Source organism: Sturnira hondurensis, unplaced genomic scaffold (genome assembly GCF_014824575.4).
Source record: "Sturnira hondurensis isolate 20B ecotype Veracruz unplaced genomic scaffold, ASM1482457v3 Scaffold0004136, whole genome shotgun sequence".
Taxonomy (NCBI): domain Eukaryota; kingdom Metazoa; phylum Chordata; class Mammalia; order Chiroptera; family Phyllostomidae; genus Sturnira; species Sturnira hondurensis.
This window is the reverse complement of record NW_028076767.1, coordinates 48,507,676-48,529,481: the sequence shown is the minus strand read 5'-3', so window position 1 is coordinate 48,529,481 and position 21,806 is coordinate 48,507,676. Positions and strand designations below refer to the sequence as shown.

Here is a 21,806-nt window from a genome sequence, read left to right as displayed (position 1 = left end):
ACCTTAGAGAAATTTATAAGTCTTTACATTTAGTGATAAGATTTTTACTACTGAGAAAATATTTCTCATTGCTCAAAACCCAACTTTTATTAGTATAGTCCAGTGTTACTTCCAAAAGAATACAATTATTTATAAATTATTTTTCCTTCTAATATATAGACAGAAAGAAAATTTTTTAAATATTCATATATATGCATACACCCTCCCCATGTGTGTGTATCTCCATCCCATTTCAGAATTACACATTAACCATTCAGCAATACATTTCGTTCACTAGCTCTGGCTGAATCACCTGTCCTTAGTGGACTGCTTGGTTTGGATGGGTACGGATTGGGAATACTTATGATGAGGCTAATAGATAGGAAAAAGCATGGAAGAACATGGACCAGGATAAAAGCTGACCCTTTCTTCTTAAAACTGACTTCATCAAAGCCCCATCCTGTTAGAATATGACATGGTATTTAATACTGTGAAAATCCTCCATATACATCTTGGACTCTACATCAAAATACCTACAATTCCCAGGGGTGGGAGGATATACCAGCTCCTCTCCTTTGTACACCTTTCTTCACAGTCTTCTTGTTCCATTCTCATGCCCACTAGCCACCTACCACACTAACTCCCGTGTACCTTCCCAAACATGTTTTCTAATGTCACCTTTCCCCCTAGAAATGTATGGGCACCTGGTCTGATTTAGATACCCTTCCCCACACCCCCAAAGCACTCTGAACACTTTATCCCAGACCTTATCATCCAGACTGTAACCACTGGTTTTGAAATACAAATTTCCTGAAGGAATCAGAATTGAAATTCCTTAAACCCAGCAGAGTATCTGAAATGCAGGGGTCACTCCATGAATTTTCTGAATTAATAAATGAAAGAAAGAGTCTAATCACTCCAGAAATTCACTTGTAAGAGACAAGGAAAAAAAGTAAAAACTCAAAATAATAATTCAATGCGCTCTCTACCCATAGTATGCCAAACAGTGAAATTTGCATCTAAATCAGTAAAAACAGTCAAAAAGCGGTAACAGGTAGAGATGTCATCAGTCAAAGAGAATCATGAACATACCTGTTTTTTTAGAACGTTTACTATGGACCACCAAAATAACTCATAATGCTATTCTTTTGATGTTAACATGATGTAATTTGCCATTGAATCCGGTTAAATATAGCTTTTTATGTAATGTAATTTTGCAAAATTGCCATGCCAATAGTCACACAATGTCAAAATTCCACATAAAACATCTCATTTTTTTTATTTCAAAAGGCATTATCCTGTTATTTTTCTCATTTGCCTTTCTACTGAATGGGTAAGCAACTTCAAATTGTTTTTTACAGCCAGAGTGAAAACAAAATAAAGCACCCTGGAACTTTGATATAAGTTGTCAAACTCAATCTAAAAACATTTCGCACACCCATTTACTTGAATGTAAAACTCATTTAGGACTTCTGAAAAATACGTGACAACTCACTTGTGTTGGAAGTACCAGTGAGAAGGGAGGATTTTTAAAGCAGTGCTCACCTGGTTCCCCCCAAGTCCATGACACGTGTACAGAATCAATGGCTTGCCTCCTTGATTATTTTCTCCAACGTCCAGACATAAAGGCTGACCAGAGCTTTTGATCTAAAGAAAAAATTTCAAGTTATAATTTTTAAGTCTTTGTGGCTTATATATTTCTTCCATTGATTTCAAGAAGTACTGTAAATAATAACATCGTAAAATCTCAAAAGAAAACAACCAGAAAGTATCTCAGCAATTCTCCCTGAACCACATAAATGTTGGTGGCAAGGAGTATACCAAATAAAGAAGAACATAAAAACACTCACATATCCAGAGATAACAGGATTAAGGTCTGGCACATATGCTTCTGGGTAGATGTTGTTCAGATACCACGTAAAATTTTTACATTGAAGGCGGTGCTTTATTTCAAATCTTTTTGAAAGGTCACCAAATGATTTCTGGAGAAAGATGACAAGTGAAGAGAAGGTTTAATCAAAACAGCATTGGTAAAATACTCCAAATGCTACTATTTGTATTTATCGTTAGGTCTTAAGAATATTTCTGTGTAAATACAAAGACAAAATGTAACAGCACTCCCTGTTCATTCACGCAACAATTACGCCTGCCTGCTCATTTCTGGTTTCACAGAGAATCAGGTAGCACCGTGGTGCCGACAAAGCGTCGTTTGATTCCTCCTGTGCACCACAAACCTTTCCCATGGGACAAGGATCAGTGGCAAAATGCTATGAGCAAAGAAATGGTAGTGGGTGCATTTAAATTGATCCTAAAAATGATCTGTAAAGTGAGGTGTGAGGAAGCAGGGATAGGGAAAGGTCAACAGATACCGTAACAACTTTTTATCTCTTCAAGACCACCCCACACAGTTGGGAATAATTTTTTCTAGTTTTATGTGTGTAGCTTCCTTCTAACATCTTACTTCGTACTTCTGTTGCTTTTCTAATAATATTCTAACAGTAACAACGTATTGGTAGAAAAAGGCAAGTTTTTAATTAATTATATTTTATTTCCGTTATTTTAAGAGACTAAGCAAACAACTTTAAAAAAGCACTATTAAGCTAAAAAGGGATTTAGGAGGGGGAAATTTAAAATTATATTACTATATGTAATGGAATACAACTTAACCATAAAAATTATGAAACATTGTCATTTGCGACAATATGGGTGGATCTCCAGAGTATCACACTAAGCGAAATAAATTGGACAGAAAAGAACAAAAATCATATGATTTCATTCACACGTGGAATATAAAACAGAAAGCAACAAACAAAACAAACTCATAGGCACAGAAGATAGTACGGTGGTTACCGAAAAGGGATGGGGCTGGGGGAGGACGAAGAGGGTAAAGGGGACCATGTATACGGTGATGGAAGGAGACTAGAACTTGGGTGGTGAGTACACGATGCGCTGGACAAATTATCATAGAATTTTATGCCTGAAAACTATATAATGTTATTAATCAGTGTTACTCAAATAAATTCAATTTTAAAATAAGGCTGCAATGAACAAGTGAGTGCAGGGATCTGTTTGGTATCCTGTTTTCATTTATTTTTGCTATATACCCAGAGTGGCACTGCTGTATCATATGGTATTTATAGTCTTAATTTTTGAGAAGCCTTCATACTGTTTCATAGAGACTATCAATTTATATCCCCACCAACAGTACACAAGGGTTCCCTCTTCTCCACACTTTTGCCAAACTTGGTATCTCGTCTTTTTGGTGATGCCATTGTGACAGATGAAAACTGACAGCTCATTATAGTCTGATTTGCATTTTCCTGATAACTAGTGATTTTGAACTTTTTCATGTACCTGTTGGCCATTTGCTTGTCTTTTTGGAAAACTGTTTATTCAGTTTCCCTGAATATTTAGAGGGACTACTCATTTTTTAATTGGGTTGTTTGGGTGTTCTTGCTGTTGATTTCTATGAGTTCTTTATATGCGTTTTTGGTATTAACCCCTTATCAAATATATGGTTTGTAAATATTTCTCCCTTTCATTCTGCTGAGTGTTTCCTTTGCTGTGCAGAAGGCTTTTAGTTCGATGTAGCCCCACTCTCTATGCTTGCTCTTGTTGCTTGTGTTTTTGGTGTCATCCAGAAATTGCTGCTGAGACCTGTGTCAAAAAGTTTTTTCTCTGTGGTTTCTTCTAGAAGTTTTATAGTTGGGGGTTTTATGTTTAAGTCTTTTATCCATTTTGAGTTCATTTTTGTGAGGGTATTGGATAAGGTTCCGATTTCATCTTTCAGCATATGGTTATCCAAAGTATCCTCTCCCCACAGAGTGTTCCAGGCTCCCTTATCAAGTATCATTGACCATACAGGGTGAGGCAAAAATAGATTTACAGTTACTCATATGGAAAAATTAATACAATAATTAATGAATAATAATGCAAGAATAAACTCTTTTGCATACTCACAAATACCCAAAAGTACTCACCTACTTTTGCCCAACCCCATACATCTGCTATATAGACCTGTGAAAAGCTACATCCTCAAGCCTTTCAGCTCAACTACAGGAAATAGTTTCCCTGCCAACTTCAAAGTCTTACACCCAGGTGATTCAGCAAAAAGTATAAAACTCTGTAAAAAAACTTTTGCCTAGCTTATGCATTTTACAACATAGATCTATTTGCCCTGTGGTAAAAACGGGAGTTTGCTTGGGGACTCTTTTTTTTGTGGATAACAAGAGAACATAAACTGTATTTATTGCTCACTTGCCTGTTTAGCCAAGTACCCTTGAGCAGTATACAACCTGCCCAATTTGTCTTGGTGGCCGTTGGAAAAAGATAGCAATCTAACCCAGCTCTCTGACTTTGCATCATCCTGAATGTTATTTGGAGATACTAGAGGCCAAAGAAAAGGTGAAGAACTTATATTCATACCCAATGGACATGAACTAAGGGAGGGATTGTTGTGGGGAAGAGGGGTACTATGTGGAGGGAGACAATGGGGGAAAAATTGGGACGACTGTAGCATATCAATAAAATATATATTTTTTAAAAAGAGGTAACCATATCCTTATAACAGTCCATGTGTTGATGCCCTTAAAGCCGAATATACAACCCCTTTCCCACAAATCAGCACTGCTTTGTATAAAGAGAGTTGGGTACCATTCACTGAAGCATATTCTTAAATTGTCTAGTTAATTCACCACATCCAGAATTAAAACTCATTTCTCATACATTAGACATCATGTTTTTGCAGAGCTTTAATTTAAAATAGGACAATAAAAATAACAGCACCATATTTGGAGGCACTTATTTCCTTACTCCACAGCTACACTAGGAGACAGGCAAGTATTTCCTCTCAAGACAGGGAAGGACAGGGAAGAGAAGAGGTTGAACCAAGGCAGTTACAAAATTAAATGGCTTTCAACAGTAAAAAGGATACCAACAAGTAAAATGCCTATTTTTTTAAAAAGTTTACTCAATTTTCCTTAAAAAATATTAAACTGGCATTATAGTTATGTATTTTGAATTTAAAAAATCCAGCTTCAAAAAAAGCTTTTTAAATATTTTGTACAGGATCCAAGATAATAGAGAAGTAAGTGGAAACTATACTAGCCTTTTCCCAGGACCAATCTGGAACCACAACTAAGTTGTGGACAAATCATCCTTAATAACCAACTGAACACTAGCTGAAAAGAAGCCTTATAAGCAAGGACAGGCAGAAGAAACCACTTCACCATACGAGACTGGTAGGGAGTATGGAGGAGGTGCAAGAGTGGGGGATGACCCCCCACATGCAATAGCTGAAGTTCTGGAGGGATACTTCAATGGCAAGGGGGGTGGTTCCCTATGAAAAATGTGGAGTCTAAATCCCAAGATGGCCTCCCCAGTTTACAGCACCAGAGCTGGGATGGAACGCAGATAACATTCAGCTGTGAAAAGCAATAGGGTTTCTGTCTACCAGCAAGAGACGACTGGAGACACAGAGAGTCTCTTAAAGGGCCAACACAGAAAATTTTATTTGCAGCCACTTACCCTGGGTGGGCTCTGGCCAAAGGAAGGCAAAGTGGACTAGAGATGCTTGAGGAGAGCCTGGGGTTGGTGGCTCTGGGGAGACAACTGAAGGGACAGACAGCGGGATCCCTGTGCTCAGCCATTCCCCATACTGCAGAAGCCATGTTTGTCAGGCAGAGCACTCATCTCCAAGTGGCATCAGCCCGAGGGGAAGCAATAGCCTCACTGGCAATAATTACTCTGGCCCCCCACCGCTGCCTGTGGTGCTAAAGGGGGCTGCTGATTTCAGCTTGAGGCTATATCACTGATCAGTTTAACAACTGAGCAAAAATTACAAAGCAGCCGCCAAAATGGGAAGAGAAAGAGACAGACCCCAAATAAAAGAGCAATAGAATTCTCCAGGAAAAATAGATGAAATGGAGGCAAGCGATTCATCAGATAGAGTTTAGAATAGTGATTATAAGAATACTCAACAGCAAGAAAAAAGGCATAGAAACCATAAAAAAGGACCAGTCAAAATAAAGAATATAATTTCTAAAATAAATAATACACTGGAAGGAATAAATGGTAGGCCTGATGAAGCAGAGGATCAAATCAATGATTTGGAAGATAAGATAGAAAAAATATACCCAGGCAGAACAGCGAAAAGAAAAAAAAACTTAAAAAAATGAAGAGAACTTGAATGTTTTGGAAAACATGAAGCTTAATAACATCTGCATCATGGGAATAGGAGAGGAGAGGAGAGTGAGCAAGGGATTAAGAACCTATTTGAAAATATAATGACCAAAAACTTCCCTAATCTGGTGAAGGAAAAAGACACAAGAGTCCAGAAAGCTCAGAGAGTCCCAAACAATTTGGAACCAAAGAGCCCTACACCAAGACACATCATAATAAAAACAACAAGGCTTAAACACAATGAGAGGTGTTTAAGAAAAAAGCTGCAAAAGAAAAGCAGGTAGTTACATACAAGGGAGCACCCATTAGACTGGTGTCTGAACTTCTCAACAGAAACATTTCAGGCCAGAAGGGTATGGTATGAAATATTCAAGGTGATGAAAAGCAAGGGCCTACAATCAAGCTGTTTTACCCAGCAAGGCTATCATTTTAAATTGAAGGAAAAAGATGGAGCTTTCCAGACAATAAAAAGCTAAAGGACTTTGTTAACACCAAACCAGTACTGTGACAAATGTTAAAGAGCTAGCTTTAAGAAGAAAGAAGAAAAAGAGGAGAAATAAACAGAGGAAAATAGTCTAACAATAAAATGGCGCTAAATACATTATCTACCAATAATCACCTAAAATTTAAATGACTTAAATGCTCCAATCAAAATACATAGGGCAGCTGAATGGATGAGAACACAAGACCTATATGTATGCTGTTTCTGAGAGACCCACCTCAGATTGAAAGACACGTGCAGAGGCTTCCGGTCAAGGTAGCGATGTAGGCAGACATGGCTCCCATCTTTACACAATGATATCAAAATTACAACTACAATATAGAACAACCATCACTCAGGAACATCAAAAATTGAGTTGAATGGAAATCTAACAACTAATGAAATTGAGACTAGTAGGAGGGGCATGGACATGGTATGGGTTGGCGCCACACCCACATGGATAAAAATTCAGGAGGACTACCTTGGGAGGGAGGAGTCTCAGACCCACACCAAGCCCCCCAGGCCAAGATTCCAGTGCCAGGATGATAAGTCCCTACAACTTCTGGCTATGAAAACCAGAGGGGATTAAGTTGGTGGAGGAGGCTGCTTGAGCCCTAAGAAGTTCCTCTTGAGGAACCCACACACAGACTCACCTACTCAAACTTGCTCCCTCTGAGCTCCAGCACCAGGGTGGCAGCTTAAAAGGCACAAGTGGCCAATGGTATACAGGGAGAGACTGAAGTGGCTGGCATCAGGGCGAGCAGAGGCCAATGCCCCTTTGTTGAGCCTTCCCCTCACAGAAATCGTAAGCTTGTGCCATATCTGAGACTCCATCAATCTGGCTAACACTGTAAACCACCTTGGAGATCCACAGAGGCTCTGCCCCACCCAATTTACTGGCCTACTCAAACTGCTTTTCCATAAGAATGGCCAGTCTTGGCTCCTAAATCCTATAAAATTGAGCCCTGTGGCAGTCAGATTATAGTCACAACTGGCTTCACCAGGGAATCTCCAAGCCCAGCACATGTAGCAGCCAACTCAGATTACTTTACAGCTCAGGCAGGGTGCCCTTGGCAAAACACAGACGGGGGCTGACCTTGGCCTGCACCACCCAGGAAGCTGCAGGGCCAACACACCCGATGGAGAGCTACAGATCATTAGGAGTGCCACCACCCTGCCCCTGCACAGCTGATCCTCCACAGAGGGTGGAAGTTGGTGGTCAGTGGTCACAGCCAGTCCTTACAGCTGACTGGCCTGAGTAAAACCCTCCCACTGATCTGCCAACAGCAACCAAGGCTCAACTACAAGACGGAGGTATACTCAGCCCACAGAAAGGGTGCACCTTGTGTACCCAGCCTGGATGATAGGGGAGGCTGTGCCACTGGACCCTACAGGACACCTACTATACTAGGCCACACTACCAAGACATGGAGACAAAGCAGCTCTACCTAATACATAAAAACAAACACAGGGAGACTGCCAAAAAGAGGAGACAAAGAAACACAGCCCAAATGAAAAAAGAACAGATCAAAACTCCAGAAAAAAAAACGGAAATGGAGATAAGGAAATGGAGATAAGCAATCTGTTGATGCAGAGTTCAAAACATTCTTTATAAGGGTGCTCAAGGAACTTAGTGAGGGCCTCAACAGTATAAAAAAGACCCAGGCAGAAATGAAGGATACATTAATTAAAATAAAGAACAATTTAGAAGAAAACAACAGTGGAATAGATGAGGCCAAGAATCAAATCAATGATTTGGAACATAAGGAAGTGAAAACCACACAAGAGTAGAAGAGAATTTTAAAAAAATGAAGATAGTATAAGCAGCCTCTGGGACAATTTTAAGAAAATGTTCACCTCAGAGGGGTGCCAAGAGTAAAGAAAGAGCAAGAAATTGGAAGTCTACTTGAAAAAACAGTGAAAGAAAACTTCTTAATTTCACAAAGGAAGTCTAGGAAGCACAGAGTCCCAATTACGATGGATGCAAAGAGGCCCAATCCAAGACACATCACTATTAAAATGCTAAAGATTAAAGGTAAAGACAATCTTAAAAGCAAGAGAAAAGAAGTTACTTACCAGAAAGTTGCCACCTGGGAGGGAGGAGGGGGACAATGGGTGAAGAGATGAGGGGATTAAGAGGTCAAATAGGTAATTACAAAATAGCCATGGGGAAGTAAAGTACAGTTTAGGAAATGGAGCAACCAAAGAACTTACATTCATGACCCATGGACTCGAAAAATAGTGGGGGGATTGACTAAGGGAGTAAGGAGCAATGGGTGGAGGGGGGCAAAGGGGGAAAATCAGGATAAATGTAATAGCATAATCAATAAGATATAATTTTAAAAAAGAAAAAAACACACAAAACCAAAATAAAAGATGGAAAAAGATACTTCATGCAAATGGAAAGAAAAAAAAAGCTGGGGTAACAGTACTTATACGTGATAAAATTACTTTAAAATGAAGGCTATGGTAAGATACAAAGAACACTACATAATGATAAAAGGAACAATCCAGCAAGAGGATATAACCCTAGTAAACATTTACATACCAACATAGGAGCCCCTAAATATGTGACGCAAACAGTGATGGACATAAAGGGAGAGACTGACAGAAATGCAGTCACAGTTGGGGATTTTGACGTCAGTGGAAATACCTTCCAGGAAGAAAATCAACAAGGAGACAGAAGCCTTAAATGACACACTAGATCAGAAGGATTTAACTGATATCTTCAGAACATTTCATTCCAACATTGCAGGATATATATTTTCCAAGTGCACATGGAGCATTTTCTAGGATAGGGAACATATTAGGACACAAAACAAGTCTCAATAAATTTAATAAGGTTGAAATCATATCAAGCATGTTCTCTGACCACAATGCTATGAAACTAGAAATCAATCACAAGAAAACACTGAAAAACACGCAAAGACATAAAAACTAAATAACATGTTATTAAACAGTGAATGGCTCAACAAGATCAAGGAAGACACCAAAAGATCTATTGAAACATATGAAAATGAGAACACATCTAAAATCTGTGGGACACTGGGAAAGCAGTCCTAAGAGGGAAATTCATAGCATTATAGGCCTATCTCAAAAAATAAGAAAAAGCTCAAATAAACAATCTCTCTTTACACTTAAAGGCACTTGAAAAAGAACAAACAACACCCAAATTGAGTGCAAGGAAGAAAATGACAAAGAACACAGTAAGAATAAATGAAATGGAGTCTTAAAAAAGGATAAAAAATAATCAATGAATCTAAGAGCTAGTACTTGGAAATGATAAACAAGACTGACAAACCTTTAACCAGATTTATCAAGACAAAAAGAGAGAGGACCTAAATAAGTAAAATCCAAAATAAAAGAGAAGAAAAAAGAAAACAAAGAAAGAAAGAGGAGAAATAACAATTCACACCAAAGAAATACAAAGGATTGTGAGAAAATATTATGAACAACCAAACAAATAGATATTTCGTCCTATTTCTGGATGAAATAGATACATTTCTAGAAAGATCTTCCTACACTAAATCAGGAAGAATCAAGAGAATCTGAATAGACAAATTACATCTAGTGAAATTGAAGGACTGATAAAAACCTCCCAACAAACAAAAGGTCTGGGCCAATAGCTTCACAGGTGAATTGTACCCAAATTTCTAAGAACTAACACCTCTGCTTCTCAAAGTATTTCATAAAATTCAAAAAGAGGGACGGCTCCCAAACTCATTGTATGAGGTAGCATTATCCTAATTTCAAAACCAGATTAAAACATTACAAAGAAAGAAAAATATAAGTCAATATCCCTGATGAACATAGACACTAAAATCCTCAACAAAATATAAGCAAACTGAATACAGCAATGCATCAGAAAGACCATACACAGTGATCAAGTGGGTTTTATTCTGGGAATGCAAGTTTGGTACAACATTCTCAAATCAATAAGTGTGATATGCCACATAAACAAAGTGAAGGATATAAACCACCTGATCATATCAATAAAATCACTTGATAAAGCACTTGATAAAATTCAGTACCCATTTATGATAAAAGTCTCAGCAATGTGGGAATAGAAGGAACATACCTAAATGCAATAAAGGTCATATATAAGAAACCCACTGCCAGCACCATACTCAGTGGGGAAAAAACTGCAATGATCCCTTTAAGATCAGAAATGAGACAGGGATGTTTGCTTTCACCTCTCTTATTCAGCATACTACTGGAAGACCTAGCCACAGTGATCAGACAAATAGAAGAAATAAAAGACATCCAAATGAAANACCACCTGATCATATCAATAAAATCACTTGATAAAGCACTTGATAAAATTCAGTACCCATTTATGATAAAAGTCTCAGCAATGTGGGAATAGAGGGAACATACCTAAATGCAATAACGGTCATATATAAGAAACCTACTGCCAGCACCATACTCAGTGGGGAAAAAACTGCAATGATCCCTTTAAGATCAGAAATGAGACAGGGATGTTTGCTTTCACATCTCTTATTCAGCATACTACTGGAAGACCTAGCCACAGTGGTCAGACAAATAGAAGAAATAAAAGACATCCAAATGAAAAAGGAGGAAGTAAACCTGTCACTACTGGCTGATGACAGGATACTGTACATAAAGAATCCCAAAGATTCCACTAACAAACTACTAGAACTGATAAATTAATTCAGCAAAGTAACAGGATATAAAGTTAATATCCAGAAATCCGTTTTATTTTTTATGCCAAAAATGAACTAACAGAGAGGGAAATTAAGCAAATAATCCCATTCTCAATTGCTACAAAAAGAATAAAATACCTAGGAATAAATCTAACCAAGGATGTGAGAGGCCTGTTTTTAGAAAATTATAAGACACTGAAGAAAGAAACTGAAGAAGAAACAAATAAGTAAAAGCATATACGCTGTTCATGAATTGAAAGAATTAACATCATTAAATGTCCATACTACCCAAAGCAATCTACAGATTCAATGCAATTCCAATCAAGATTCCAACGATGTATATCACAGAACTAGAACAAATATTTCAAAAACTTAGATGGAGCCAGAAAAAGCCCTGCATAGCAACAGTGATCCTGAGAAAGAAGAACATAGTTGGAAGAACCATGCTACCTAATACCAAATGACAGTGTTTGGGCCTGTATAATGTGCACTTTTTGCTCAAATTTTTAAGGAAAATGTAAGAATGTGCATTATACATGGGCAGTATACATAACATTTCTTATACCTTGTGTCTGTTCTTATGCTTATAATTATTTGTTACATAATATTTCTTGTACCATAATATGTTAAAATAAATGCTAAAATTCCTTTATAATACAAAAAACAAGTATTTAAATATAAATAAATAGATAATGGAATTAAAAAAGTAAAACAAACTTTTTTTTTCTGGAAAGATAAGGCCCAAAAATATGGGTGAGTATTATACATTGCAAAATACAGTATACTAGAATAGGCCATACTAATTCAAAAGCATGGTACTGGCATAAAAACAGACACATAGATAAATGGAACACAACAGAAATCCTGGAAAGAAACTCACACCTCTATAGTCAATTAATATTCGACAGAGGAAGCAAGCATACACAATGGGCTAAAGATATTCAATAAATGGTGTTGGGAAAATTGGACAGATACATACAGAAAAATGGAACTAGGCTACCTTCTTATATCACACACAAGAATAAATTCAAAATGGATGAAAGACTTAACACTGGACTCCAAACCATAAAAATCCTAGAAGAAAACTTAGGCAGCCAAATCTCAGACATTGCTCTTTGCAATATTTTATCGGACACATCTCTACAGGCAAGGAAAACAAAAAAGAAAATAAACAAATGTGACTATATAAAACTGAAAAGTTTTTGTACAGCAAAGGATATCATCAACAAATTAAAAAGACAAGAATATGAGAGTGAATATGAGGGAACATATTCACTGATACATCTGATGAGGGCTTAGTATCCAAAATTAATGAAGAACTTGGACATGGACAACATTGTGGTGATTACTGGCAGGAGTGGGATATAAGGGGACTAAATGGTAATGGAAAAAGATACAATAAAGGTTATATTAAAATAATTTTGTACCTGAGTTCACTCAAATAAGTAAAAGAACATGTGAACCTGGGAGTGAATTTGTATTGTAATTTAACTATTTATCTATAACTTACTTGTTTAACAATTTTTGCTGCATCTGTGTTTCTCCTATAAAATATTTCCTTGTATTCATCCATCCAGACTTCTGCAAGGCGAACTTGGTTGCGAGCAATCACCTGAGTGCCTTTTGGAAAGGTATGAGGGCTTTTGCTGCGAAAAACATGTCCAACAACAGAGCAAGGCATAATCTCCAACTGCCCACCACATTGCCATACCTGATAATTAATGATATTTGTTTAAATTTACAGTATTTTAGGAAAATCAAAGTGCTGCTTTAAGTTCACCTTTAAGATATTAATAAAAGCAAAATATAGAAAAGAGGTGTATCACAACTTCACAACTCAAGTTCTTAAATATAAAGGACCGCTTTATTTAATGGTATACTGAAGTTGACAAAAGCATATTTTTAGAAATTTAACAAAATACTGACTTCAGATCTTTCATAAAAATGAATCCCAAACTTTTTTCAAATAATTACACAAACTCTGTACTATACACGGGAGAGCAAAGGCTCTTCCACATTTGACTTCCACCTTCTTACGCTACTTGTATAGTTACTTCACTCGAACAACAGTCTTCTACGGGATGAAGTAGCATTGTTGAGTTAGTGAGCCCACACTCTATTTATCCCTTCTTTATTCAAATTTTAGGCAAGAACATGATTCCAGATCATCATAATTACCAAAGTAAAATCTATTACACTTATAAAGTAATTGGTATTTGTAAACAAAACAAAACAAAACAAAACAACCTAACTAGAGATAGTAAAAAAAAAACCTTCCCTGCATTAACTCTAAATAAATAAAATGCAAACCATTAAATCAATACCTATTCAGTTAAATATGTTGACAATCAATTCTGCCATAAATAATCTAAACTTCTAAGCAAAACATCTAAAATTAAGTCATGTTTACTAGATTGTACTAGGGCAAGTGATCATATTCTCCCTTTCTGCCCCTCTCTTTTAAACAAATGAGAAAACTCGGTGATATGTTCAAGTTAACAAACTGCGCCTGAGATCTAACATGTGTTAGGGGCTGGGAATACGCGAAATGAATAAAACAAGATCTCTGGCTTTAAGCAGTTCAAACTTGGCTAAGATTGTCACTGCCATTATGTGATGGATTCCGAGCCAAAACTTAAATCTCCTAACTCCTAGTTCAGTTATTTTTTCCACTACATTCCTGCCTAGGGGATACAAAATGAATGACAAAGTTATTACAGCCAATGAATTCATAAAATCAAGTAAGTACATGTGGAGACCATCCAAAGCCTTTGTTTTGTTTCTCATATTAACTTTTCATATGTATAGGGAGGGGAAAAAGAAAATCTCATTTAATCCAAAGAGTTGAGTTCAATGTCCTTTAAAATTATACATAAATGTGCTTTTTTTTTCATTCTGACTCCCTTGATAATCACCTTATTTCCTGAAGCACTAGATTTAATTATATTTATCTTGGCTGGAATTCAGTAGCTTCAAGTGCATTAATTGGTGTTATTGCCTGGACACAGGCATTTAATGGACTCTTCTTGTTACATTGGCAGCAATGAATAAATATATTAAATTACATTTTAAAAGGAAACATCCTATGCTAAAAGTCCCAGCAATTTAATTTTAGAAAGCACAAAAACTAAAGACAGCATATATCCATGGTAATCTGTATCAGCCCATTAGAACAAAATATATGTCATTGTTTAACACATACACAATGTTTATCAACTTACTCTGAAAGACATTTCTATATTTTCACCTCCCCAGATTTCCATTTCTTCATCATAAGTTCCAATATATTCAAAGTATTCTTTTGATATGGAAAAAAGACCTCCTGCAAAAGTGGGTGTTCTGAAAAATAATCCATTGTCCAACTTTATTATCAAAACCAAATAAGAAAAAATAACATAAAGGGAAATTGAATCAAATTCACAAACATATCAAAGAGCGATCCCAATTTCAAAGCTCTTTCATAGTTTAATAAAAACTGAAAATTGTATCTTTAAAGTCTAGCCGGGGAGGGGATACTTTAAGTCTCCTTTCCCTATAGAGTAAAATTATTAAGTATCTTCTAAACAAGCTTAATGATTCTTAAGTAATAATTATGAAGGAGGCATAAGAGTTCGCCTAATTCTCCTTCTTACTCAGTAACATGATGTGTAAGTACATAAATACATGAATTCTCTATTCTCTACATATAGAATGTGTGTGTTCTGTATTTTGTTAGGGTGAATTACCATGGAGGCAATTACTGTAAACAGCAAAGCGCACATACATATTCAAATAATGGAACTCTCTATATAGGACTTTGTGAGCAATCATCTTACTTAATGGGGTAGGTTTCATCCTTCCTTCTCTGTCTCTCATGATCAGGAAGTGCCTCCCAGCCAAAGGAGAGGCTCCAGTCGAAATTGCCGCGGTTGTGGTTAATCCCATACGGAGAAGGTTTGTTGAATTCAAATGTGTTCATATCTATGGATGCAATATCGGGACTCACAACAGCCGTGTAGTTCTCAGCTATTCTGGCCAACAAAGGTTCTAACCAGCCATAGAAACACTCACCTAGAAGGAATACAATTCTAATTAATTTGTTGAAGACACTCCGCGTTTCTCTTTTGTTTTGGGGAAGTTTACAGAAAAATGAGAACGAAGTCATTTGTGTTCAGAACATTCACAAGGGGGCAGATGTCTTAAAGGTTTCTTGTGAGATTAGGGTAAGATTTTAAGGAGTGAAGCAAGATTCAGCATTGTTAGGAAAGCTTTCCTACAGATGATGATCTGTGTTTCACCTTTAAAAGGCAACAAAATGATACTGGTGTATTTAAGTTTCAGATGAGGCGTTTCTCTTTCTAACGGGCCATCAGTCAAAAATAACTTTTTGCTGATCCATACCACCTAGCTCCAAATGTGTTCTGACTGACTTAAACTTGTCTCCCTGAGTAAAAAATAGTAATTAAAATGTTCATTTCTCTGACTGGATCTTAGGAGAAAGTAAGTTAAGGAGTGAGAATATTCTGACTTTAGCAGTTGGAAAGGACCATGCAAACCTGTACCAGCCTTAATGTAAAGCAGAACAAAGGAATGCTGTGAAAATTCTGGGTCCTGGTCCCAGGCCAGGCTGTCTCACAAAACAGAGTTCAGGAGAGGCCAGCATGTGCAGTCCTACTCAGGGCTCCCATCAAGGGGAGTTTGGCGGTCACAGTCCAGGAGAAACATCAAACACTTTTGCCTGGAGGAGAAGAATGCCCAGTCTGACGTTATTGTAACTTTGGACCAAGAGAGGGAACACTGGAGAATGGACCATTTCCTTTTAAAATCACCTCTCTTTGATTACCTTCTATCTCTATTCATTTTTTAAGTGGCTGGTAGTAAAAGAATATCGGACCTGCCTGGCTGGTGTAGCTCAGTGGATTGAGCGTGGGCCTGCGAACCAGACGATCGCGGTTCGATTCCCAGTCAGGGCACATGCCTGTGTTGCAGGCCGGTTCCTTGCAGGCTAACTACCAGCAGGGGATGCACAAAAAGCAACCATACATTGATGTTTCTCTCCCTCTCTCCTTCCCCTCTAAAGATAAATAAATAAATGAAATCTTAAAAAAAAAAAGAATATCGGACCTGTTAGTTCTAAAGAGACTTCAGAAATTCCAAAAGCCCTACTGTGAGAATTAGTGTAAGCTGGATATCATTTGCTGGATTAGACACAACCAAGGGCTGGCAAATTTAAAGCTAAACTCTCAGAAAAAGTTAACACTTACCAAACTTACAGCTCAAGGGACAAAAGGACATTTTAGTAATACCTAACGTGTACATTAAACATTGACTCTAAAACACCTTCCAAATACTTTATCTAAAATGATTGAAACTGAGAAAAAAACATTAAAATAGAAAGGAACAAAAAATCCCACCAGCAACAAACACCGACAATCTTCATGGGAGAAACACCAGCAGCTGGGAGGGGAAGAACTGAAACACGCAACTTAAAACTGTTGGTTCAGGGACAAAGTTTAAGGATAAGGTTGACTACATTTTAAACAAACAAAACTCTCACTTATTTTCAAGTGTAGGAATCAAGAACAAGGAAAAAAATACTACCACACTTTCTTTTTTTCTTTTTTCTTCCTTTTCGTTTTTTAACAGAAGGAGCACATGAAAAAAATCCCAGGCAAGGATAACTCACTTGGGAAGCTGATCACTGGAAGGCGTTAAAGCTGAGGAGCCTCCTTCACCAAGAAGGTAAGAAATCTGCATAAGGAAAAGGAAGGGTCTAGGCAGAGCTGTAATCTGCTTGGGCTGTCAATTCCTATCATCCCCAGTTGAAAATGATGTTAAAGAAAATGCAATTAGGCATCTAAAGAAAGAGCTTCCTTACCTTTTAAATGAGGGGGTTGGGGAAGGAAAAATGTTACAACTGTGTCTGCACATTTATACTTACAGTGAGCATCTAAAAATGTGAGGGTGTCAGCTGTTGCTACTGTTGCTCCTAGCAACCGTGCAGTGATCAGACCTTTTCTCTCTCTTTGTCTGACTATTTTTACTATAGAAAATTGCTTTATATAGTCCTCTAGTTTATCGTGTAAGTACTCTGTAAGAAAAAAAACAAATCAAGATTAACTCTTCTTAAGTTTATTTTCATGTGACACAAAAGCTAATGAAGAAACCACAGGGCAATAATAGCTCTACATTGACAGTAATCTTAACAGTTACACACATTCTTCTATTAAGATGAAAATTACATCTTTAACTCTTTATTGAAAAAAGCTATATATGACAAATCTTAACTTCTGAATGTACTGTGAAATATAACATTGTAACACATATTCTGTATATTGCCACATCAATAATTTGGGGCAAAATGAGATACTTCAAATGCAGTGAATGCCAGGAATTCAAAGGATTTATTTAGAGAAAATTAACTAAGGGAGTAAAGAAACTAAATTTAGCCAAAAAGATATTTGATGCTTTTAAAAATTGTTATTGATTTTTGGAAATTTTAAGAAAAATGCCAAGCATCAAAAGGATTCTCTCATACTCAGGCAGTGATCAAAATAACTTAAGACCAAAATGATGAGCAAAAAGTACATAAGAAAGTCCAGTGCTACAGCAATTTGGGGATATTTCTACAGATTCAGCAGAAAAATTTTGAAAGCCTTAGAGTCTCCTGACACGGAATTTTTTCCAGTAAAAATATGAAAGAATAATGGGGCATGTAAATGAGGAATGAAGCTAAAAACAAGCAAAATTTTAATAATAGATATATAATATAAGATATTCAATGTTTTGCCCTGGCTGGTGTAGCTCAATGGATTGAGCGGGGGCCTGCAAAACAAAGGATCAGGGTTCAATTCCCAGTCAGGGCACATGCCTGGGTTGCAGGCCAGTTCCCAGCAGGGGACTCACGAGAGGCAACCATACATTGATATTTCTCTCCTTCCCTTCCCCTCTAAAGATAAGTAAATAAAATTTTTTTAAAAAGTACCATTTAAAAAGATATTCAATGTTTCATTTGGAATGAGACACATTATAAGCAAGAGTTAAGACAATAGGTAAAAGAAAACATTAATCAAGTCAGGTAAGTGTTCATATTTTCAAACAATTTGTTAAGTCTGCTTTTCATCACTACATTTTGATTTCTTGTTGAATATATAATGCAATGGTTCCAGTGGGCTTCTTGGGACCACAGAATAGCCTCAAAAAGATTAGGGAATACTGAAAACATAAATGTCCTATGGTAGATGTTTGCTTCTTCCTGCCAGATTTCAGAAGCAAATGTAGATGGCTTCATTTATGATTGTATTTTAGTTCTTTAGCGGTGCAGATAACAGAGTTGCTTATTCAAAACTTAAACATTCATAAAGGAAATGAGAGTCTAGGAACAATTTTTGAGGAAAAATAAATATAAATATTGTTGCTTCAGAGTAATGGATTAACTTTTTTAACATCTAAGTACCTCAGAATTAATTTTCTGAAGACAACAAGCAGAATTATAATCTGTATTAAAATATAATCATGGACATCTCCACTTTAATGATGGACTTGTAAAATAGAAACTAATAAAAACATTCCAAAGATATCAATGTGGATTTTTTTTAAAATGGAGTCACTACAGATTCCTTCCAAAAAATGGGCCAATAAATTGTTGGAATTTAAGACATTTTTATTTACCTACATCTTTCAAACTTCCAATGAATTCTTACCTGCCCCCTAGATTTAGTCCCCATCTACACCCTGATTTTTTTGAGGTTAAGAACACAAAGCTATAAAATCAGACCTCCTGGGTTCAATTTATAGCACCATTACTTTTAGCTGTGTGACTTTGGGCATGTTATTTTACCTTTCTGTAACTCGGTTTCTTTGTCTATAAAATGGGGATAATAGGATTGACTCTCACAGGGGGTTGTTGGGAGGATAAAATGAGAGATAACTAAAGCTTTTTAGACAGGGCCTATGCTTGGGTAAATGTTGATTATCTTCTGTTTTGCTGTCGTTGGTATTTAACTCTGTGTGTTACTTGATTATCCCCATTTTAATGCTGCTTTTCCTTAAGCCACCTGAAATCAGGGACTGTGGTTTCTACTACACAACTTCTTAAGACAAGTAGTGAGTGACACATTTTCCACTGTGGGTTTTCATTAGACAGCTCTTTGTCTGATTCATTGAGATACACTACTTACTACACCAGCATGCAAAGACAGCCCTCACCAAGAGAACTGTTCCAAATCTATTGTTAATTGCTATAAAAATTATAAAAATATTCAGACCCTTTTGATCGAGTAGGTCCAATTCTAACCTACCCAAAGATATAATTCAAAAGAAGGAAAATAACAGAAGTACAACGATATTCATTGCACCATAACATACAGTAATATAAGGTGAATAAAGATAAGTGGTTAAGTAAAATGCATCTAGCCCATAATTGTCATTAAAAAAAAATAAAGTTTTACAGGTAAAAGAAATGAGTTAATAATGATGTTATGTGACAATATTAGATTTCAAAACTGGATTTCTGACATGGGTCAGAATGTTTAGACAAATATTCTATATTTATTGAGATAGTGATTTAAAAAGAAAAATACTAAAATGATTGAAACAGGAAGATTATGAATGGATATAACTTTCTGATATTCATTCTGATTTCCTTTAATTCTATTAATTTTCTTTGTGCAATTGAATAATAAATTTTCCTTCATTTGACGACTTACAAAAAGTAACTGCCTTACTGTACCCCTATTTTCTCACTACTTGAAAAATCAAGCAAAATAAATTCATCTCTGAGAATAAAGTTTAAGAAACCAAAGAGGGCCCTGGCTGGTGTAGTTCAGTGGATTGAGCATGGGACCATGAAGCAAAGGGTTGCCAGTTCGATTCCCAGTCAGGGCACATGCCTAGGTTGCAGGCCAGGTCGCCAGTAAGGGACACATGAGGGGCAACCACACATTGATGTTTCTCTCCCACTCTTTCTCCTTGCCATCCCCTCTCTCTAAAAATAAACAAAATATTAAAATAGAAAAAAAAACCAAAGGGGGAAAAATACCTAAGACAAAGTTGTTGTTTTTTTTAAGGTAAAACATGAGGGTGTGCAGAAGTTAATCAGTTGTCACTTACACTCTATGGACTGAAGTCCAAATGGAAAGATTAAGTTCAGAACAGATGCGGCAGTAAATAAATTAGCTGATTACAACTGAGTGGTAAAGCAGCCTGGGTCAGAGGATTAAGGATTCAGATCAGAGATCTGCATAAAGTGTCAGGATGTGAATTATAAAATTTCCTCATTTGGAGAGTTTGTCTTACATCCAGGTCAAAAATCTCCCTGTGACAGGCAACCTTATTCTACCTTGATGCTAACTTAACTTGAGAACACAATTTCAATTCCCTCAAAAGTTTTTATTTTCAAACCATAGGGGTGTTTAGAATTATACATATATTTAAATAAATTGTATATTAGAAATAAAAGTTAATAATTTCATGTTTTATTCACTTATTCCCATTTCTAAAGTCTCAAGATATAATTGATAATGTGTCACTTAATATGCAATGTCTTTTTTCTTTCTCATAGTACATAAAGTAATGGTTTATCTGATCACAGATGTTGCTTTGGATCTGATGAAAGAATATCAACCCAATTTGACAGATGAGTAAACAGCTAATGAGTGTTGAAGCTGGAGTTTGACCTTAAGGGATCTGGCTCTAAACTCGAAAAGTCCCGTGCCTCTATCCCTGGCCTGTGTGGCTCAGGGGATTGTGTTCTGGCTTGCAGGCCAGGGGCCACTGGTTCAGTTCCCAGTTGAGGCTCATTCAAGAATAATTTTGTAATCATTGAAATAATCTATATCTGTTTGGTATTTAAAATGCTTGCAATCTTTGAAAATTGGTATTCAGAAAATTGCTATATTTGTCAGATCAGCCTTGTGATTCCAATTTAAAATGTGTAATTTAGTAACTGCTTCTTGACTTGTGATTTTAGGTGGTAATCCATTAAAGAATTTGGCTAACTTTGTAAACAATATTGGAAAATTTAAGAGCCAAAATAAAACAGGATGTGGTTACCAATTAGTGGTTTTTAACTACTCATTTATATTATTAATTACATATTATTTATATGAACTTATCTAGTTTTCAAAACAACCCTAAGAATTATGTGCTGTTTATGGATTTCCTCCGTTCTAAGCTGCACAATTAAATAATTCTTATAATCAATGGCATCTTAGTTTAATTGGTGGTGAGAGCTTTTTATACTAGTGGTTTATAAACTAATGACATATCATACAACCAATTCGATGAAATGTGGCATTTTCCCCATTTTACAGATAGTGAAACTGAAGCATGGGGGCATTAAATAATTTACCCACGTCACATAGCTGGTTAGGACCAGAGCAGGGATTCACACCAAGGCAGCCTGGTCTGAGGCTCATGTCCGTGCTCTTAACTATTGTGCCTTACAATAACAGTGTTACATCAAGGGCTACAAAGTTATGAATAATGATGTTTCATACATTACTGAAGAGTAATATATGTGA

At 36.5% G+C, this 21,806-nt stretch overlaps 1 protein-coding gene and 1 long non-coding RNA gene across 3 annotated transcripts in view; both read right to left on the bottom strand.

The window, feature by feature from the left end:
- GALNT3 (polypeptide N-acetylgalactosaminyltransferase 3) overlaps window positions 1-21,806 on the bottom strand; it is a 66,450-nt gene that overhangs the window by 5,256 nt on the left and 39,388 nt on the right. For both annotated transcript variants that reach the window (XM_037044557.1, XM_037044558.1), the window contains 6 exons: window positions 17,225-17,374; window positions 15,120-15,354; window positions 14,526-14,643; window positions 12,815-13,015; window positions 1,830-1,961; window positions 1,525-1,626 (listed from right to left, as the gene is read on the bottom strand). In XM_037044557.1, the coding sequence (XP_036900452.1) occupies window positions 1,525-1,626; window positions 1,830-1,961; window positions 12,815-13,015; window positions 14,526-14,643; window positions 15,120-15,354; window positions 17,225-17,374 (938 nt within the window). The remainder of the gene's footprint in view (window positions 1-1,524; window positions 1,627-1,829; window positions 1,962-12,814; window positions 13,016-14,525; window positions 14,644-15,119; window positions 15,355-17,224; window positions 17,375-21,806) is intronic.
- On the bottom strand, window positions 16,143-16,705 carry LOC118985763 (uncharacterized). The gene is made up of 2 exons (XR_005066190.1): window positions 16,408-16,705; window positions 16,143-16,177 (listed from the first exon to the last, which is right to left on the bottom strand). It is a non-coding gene; the product is annotated as an uncharacterized LOC118985763 (long non-coding RNA).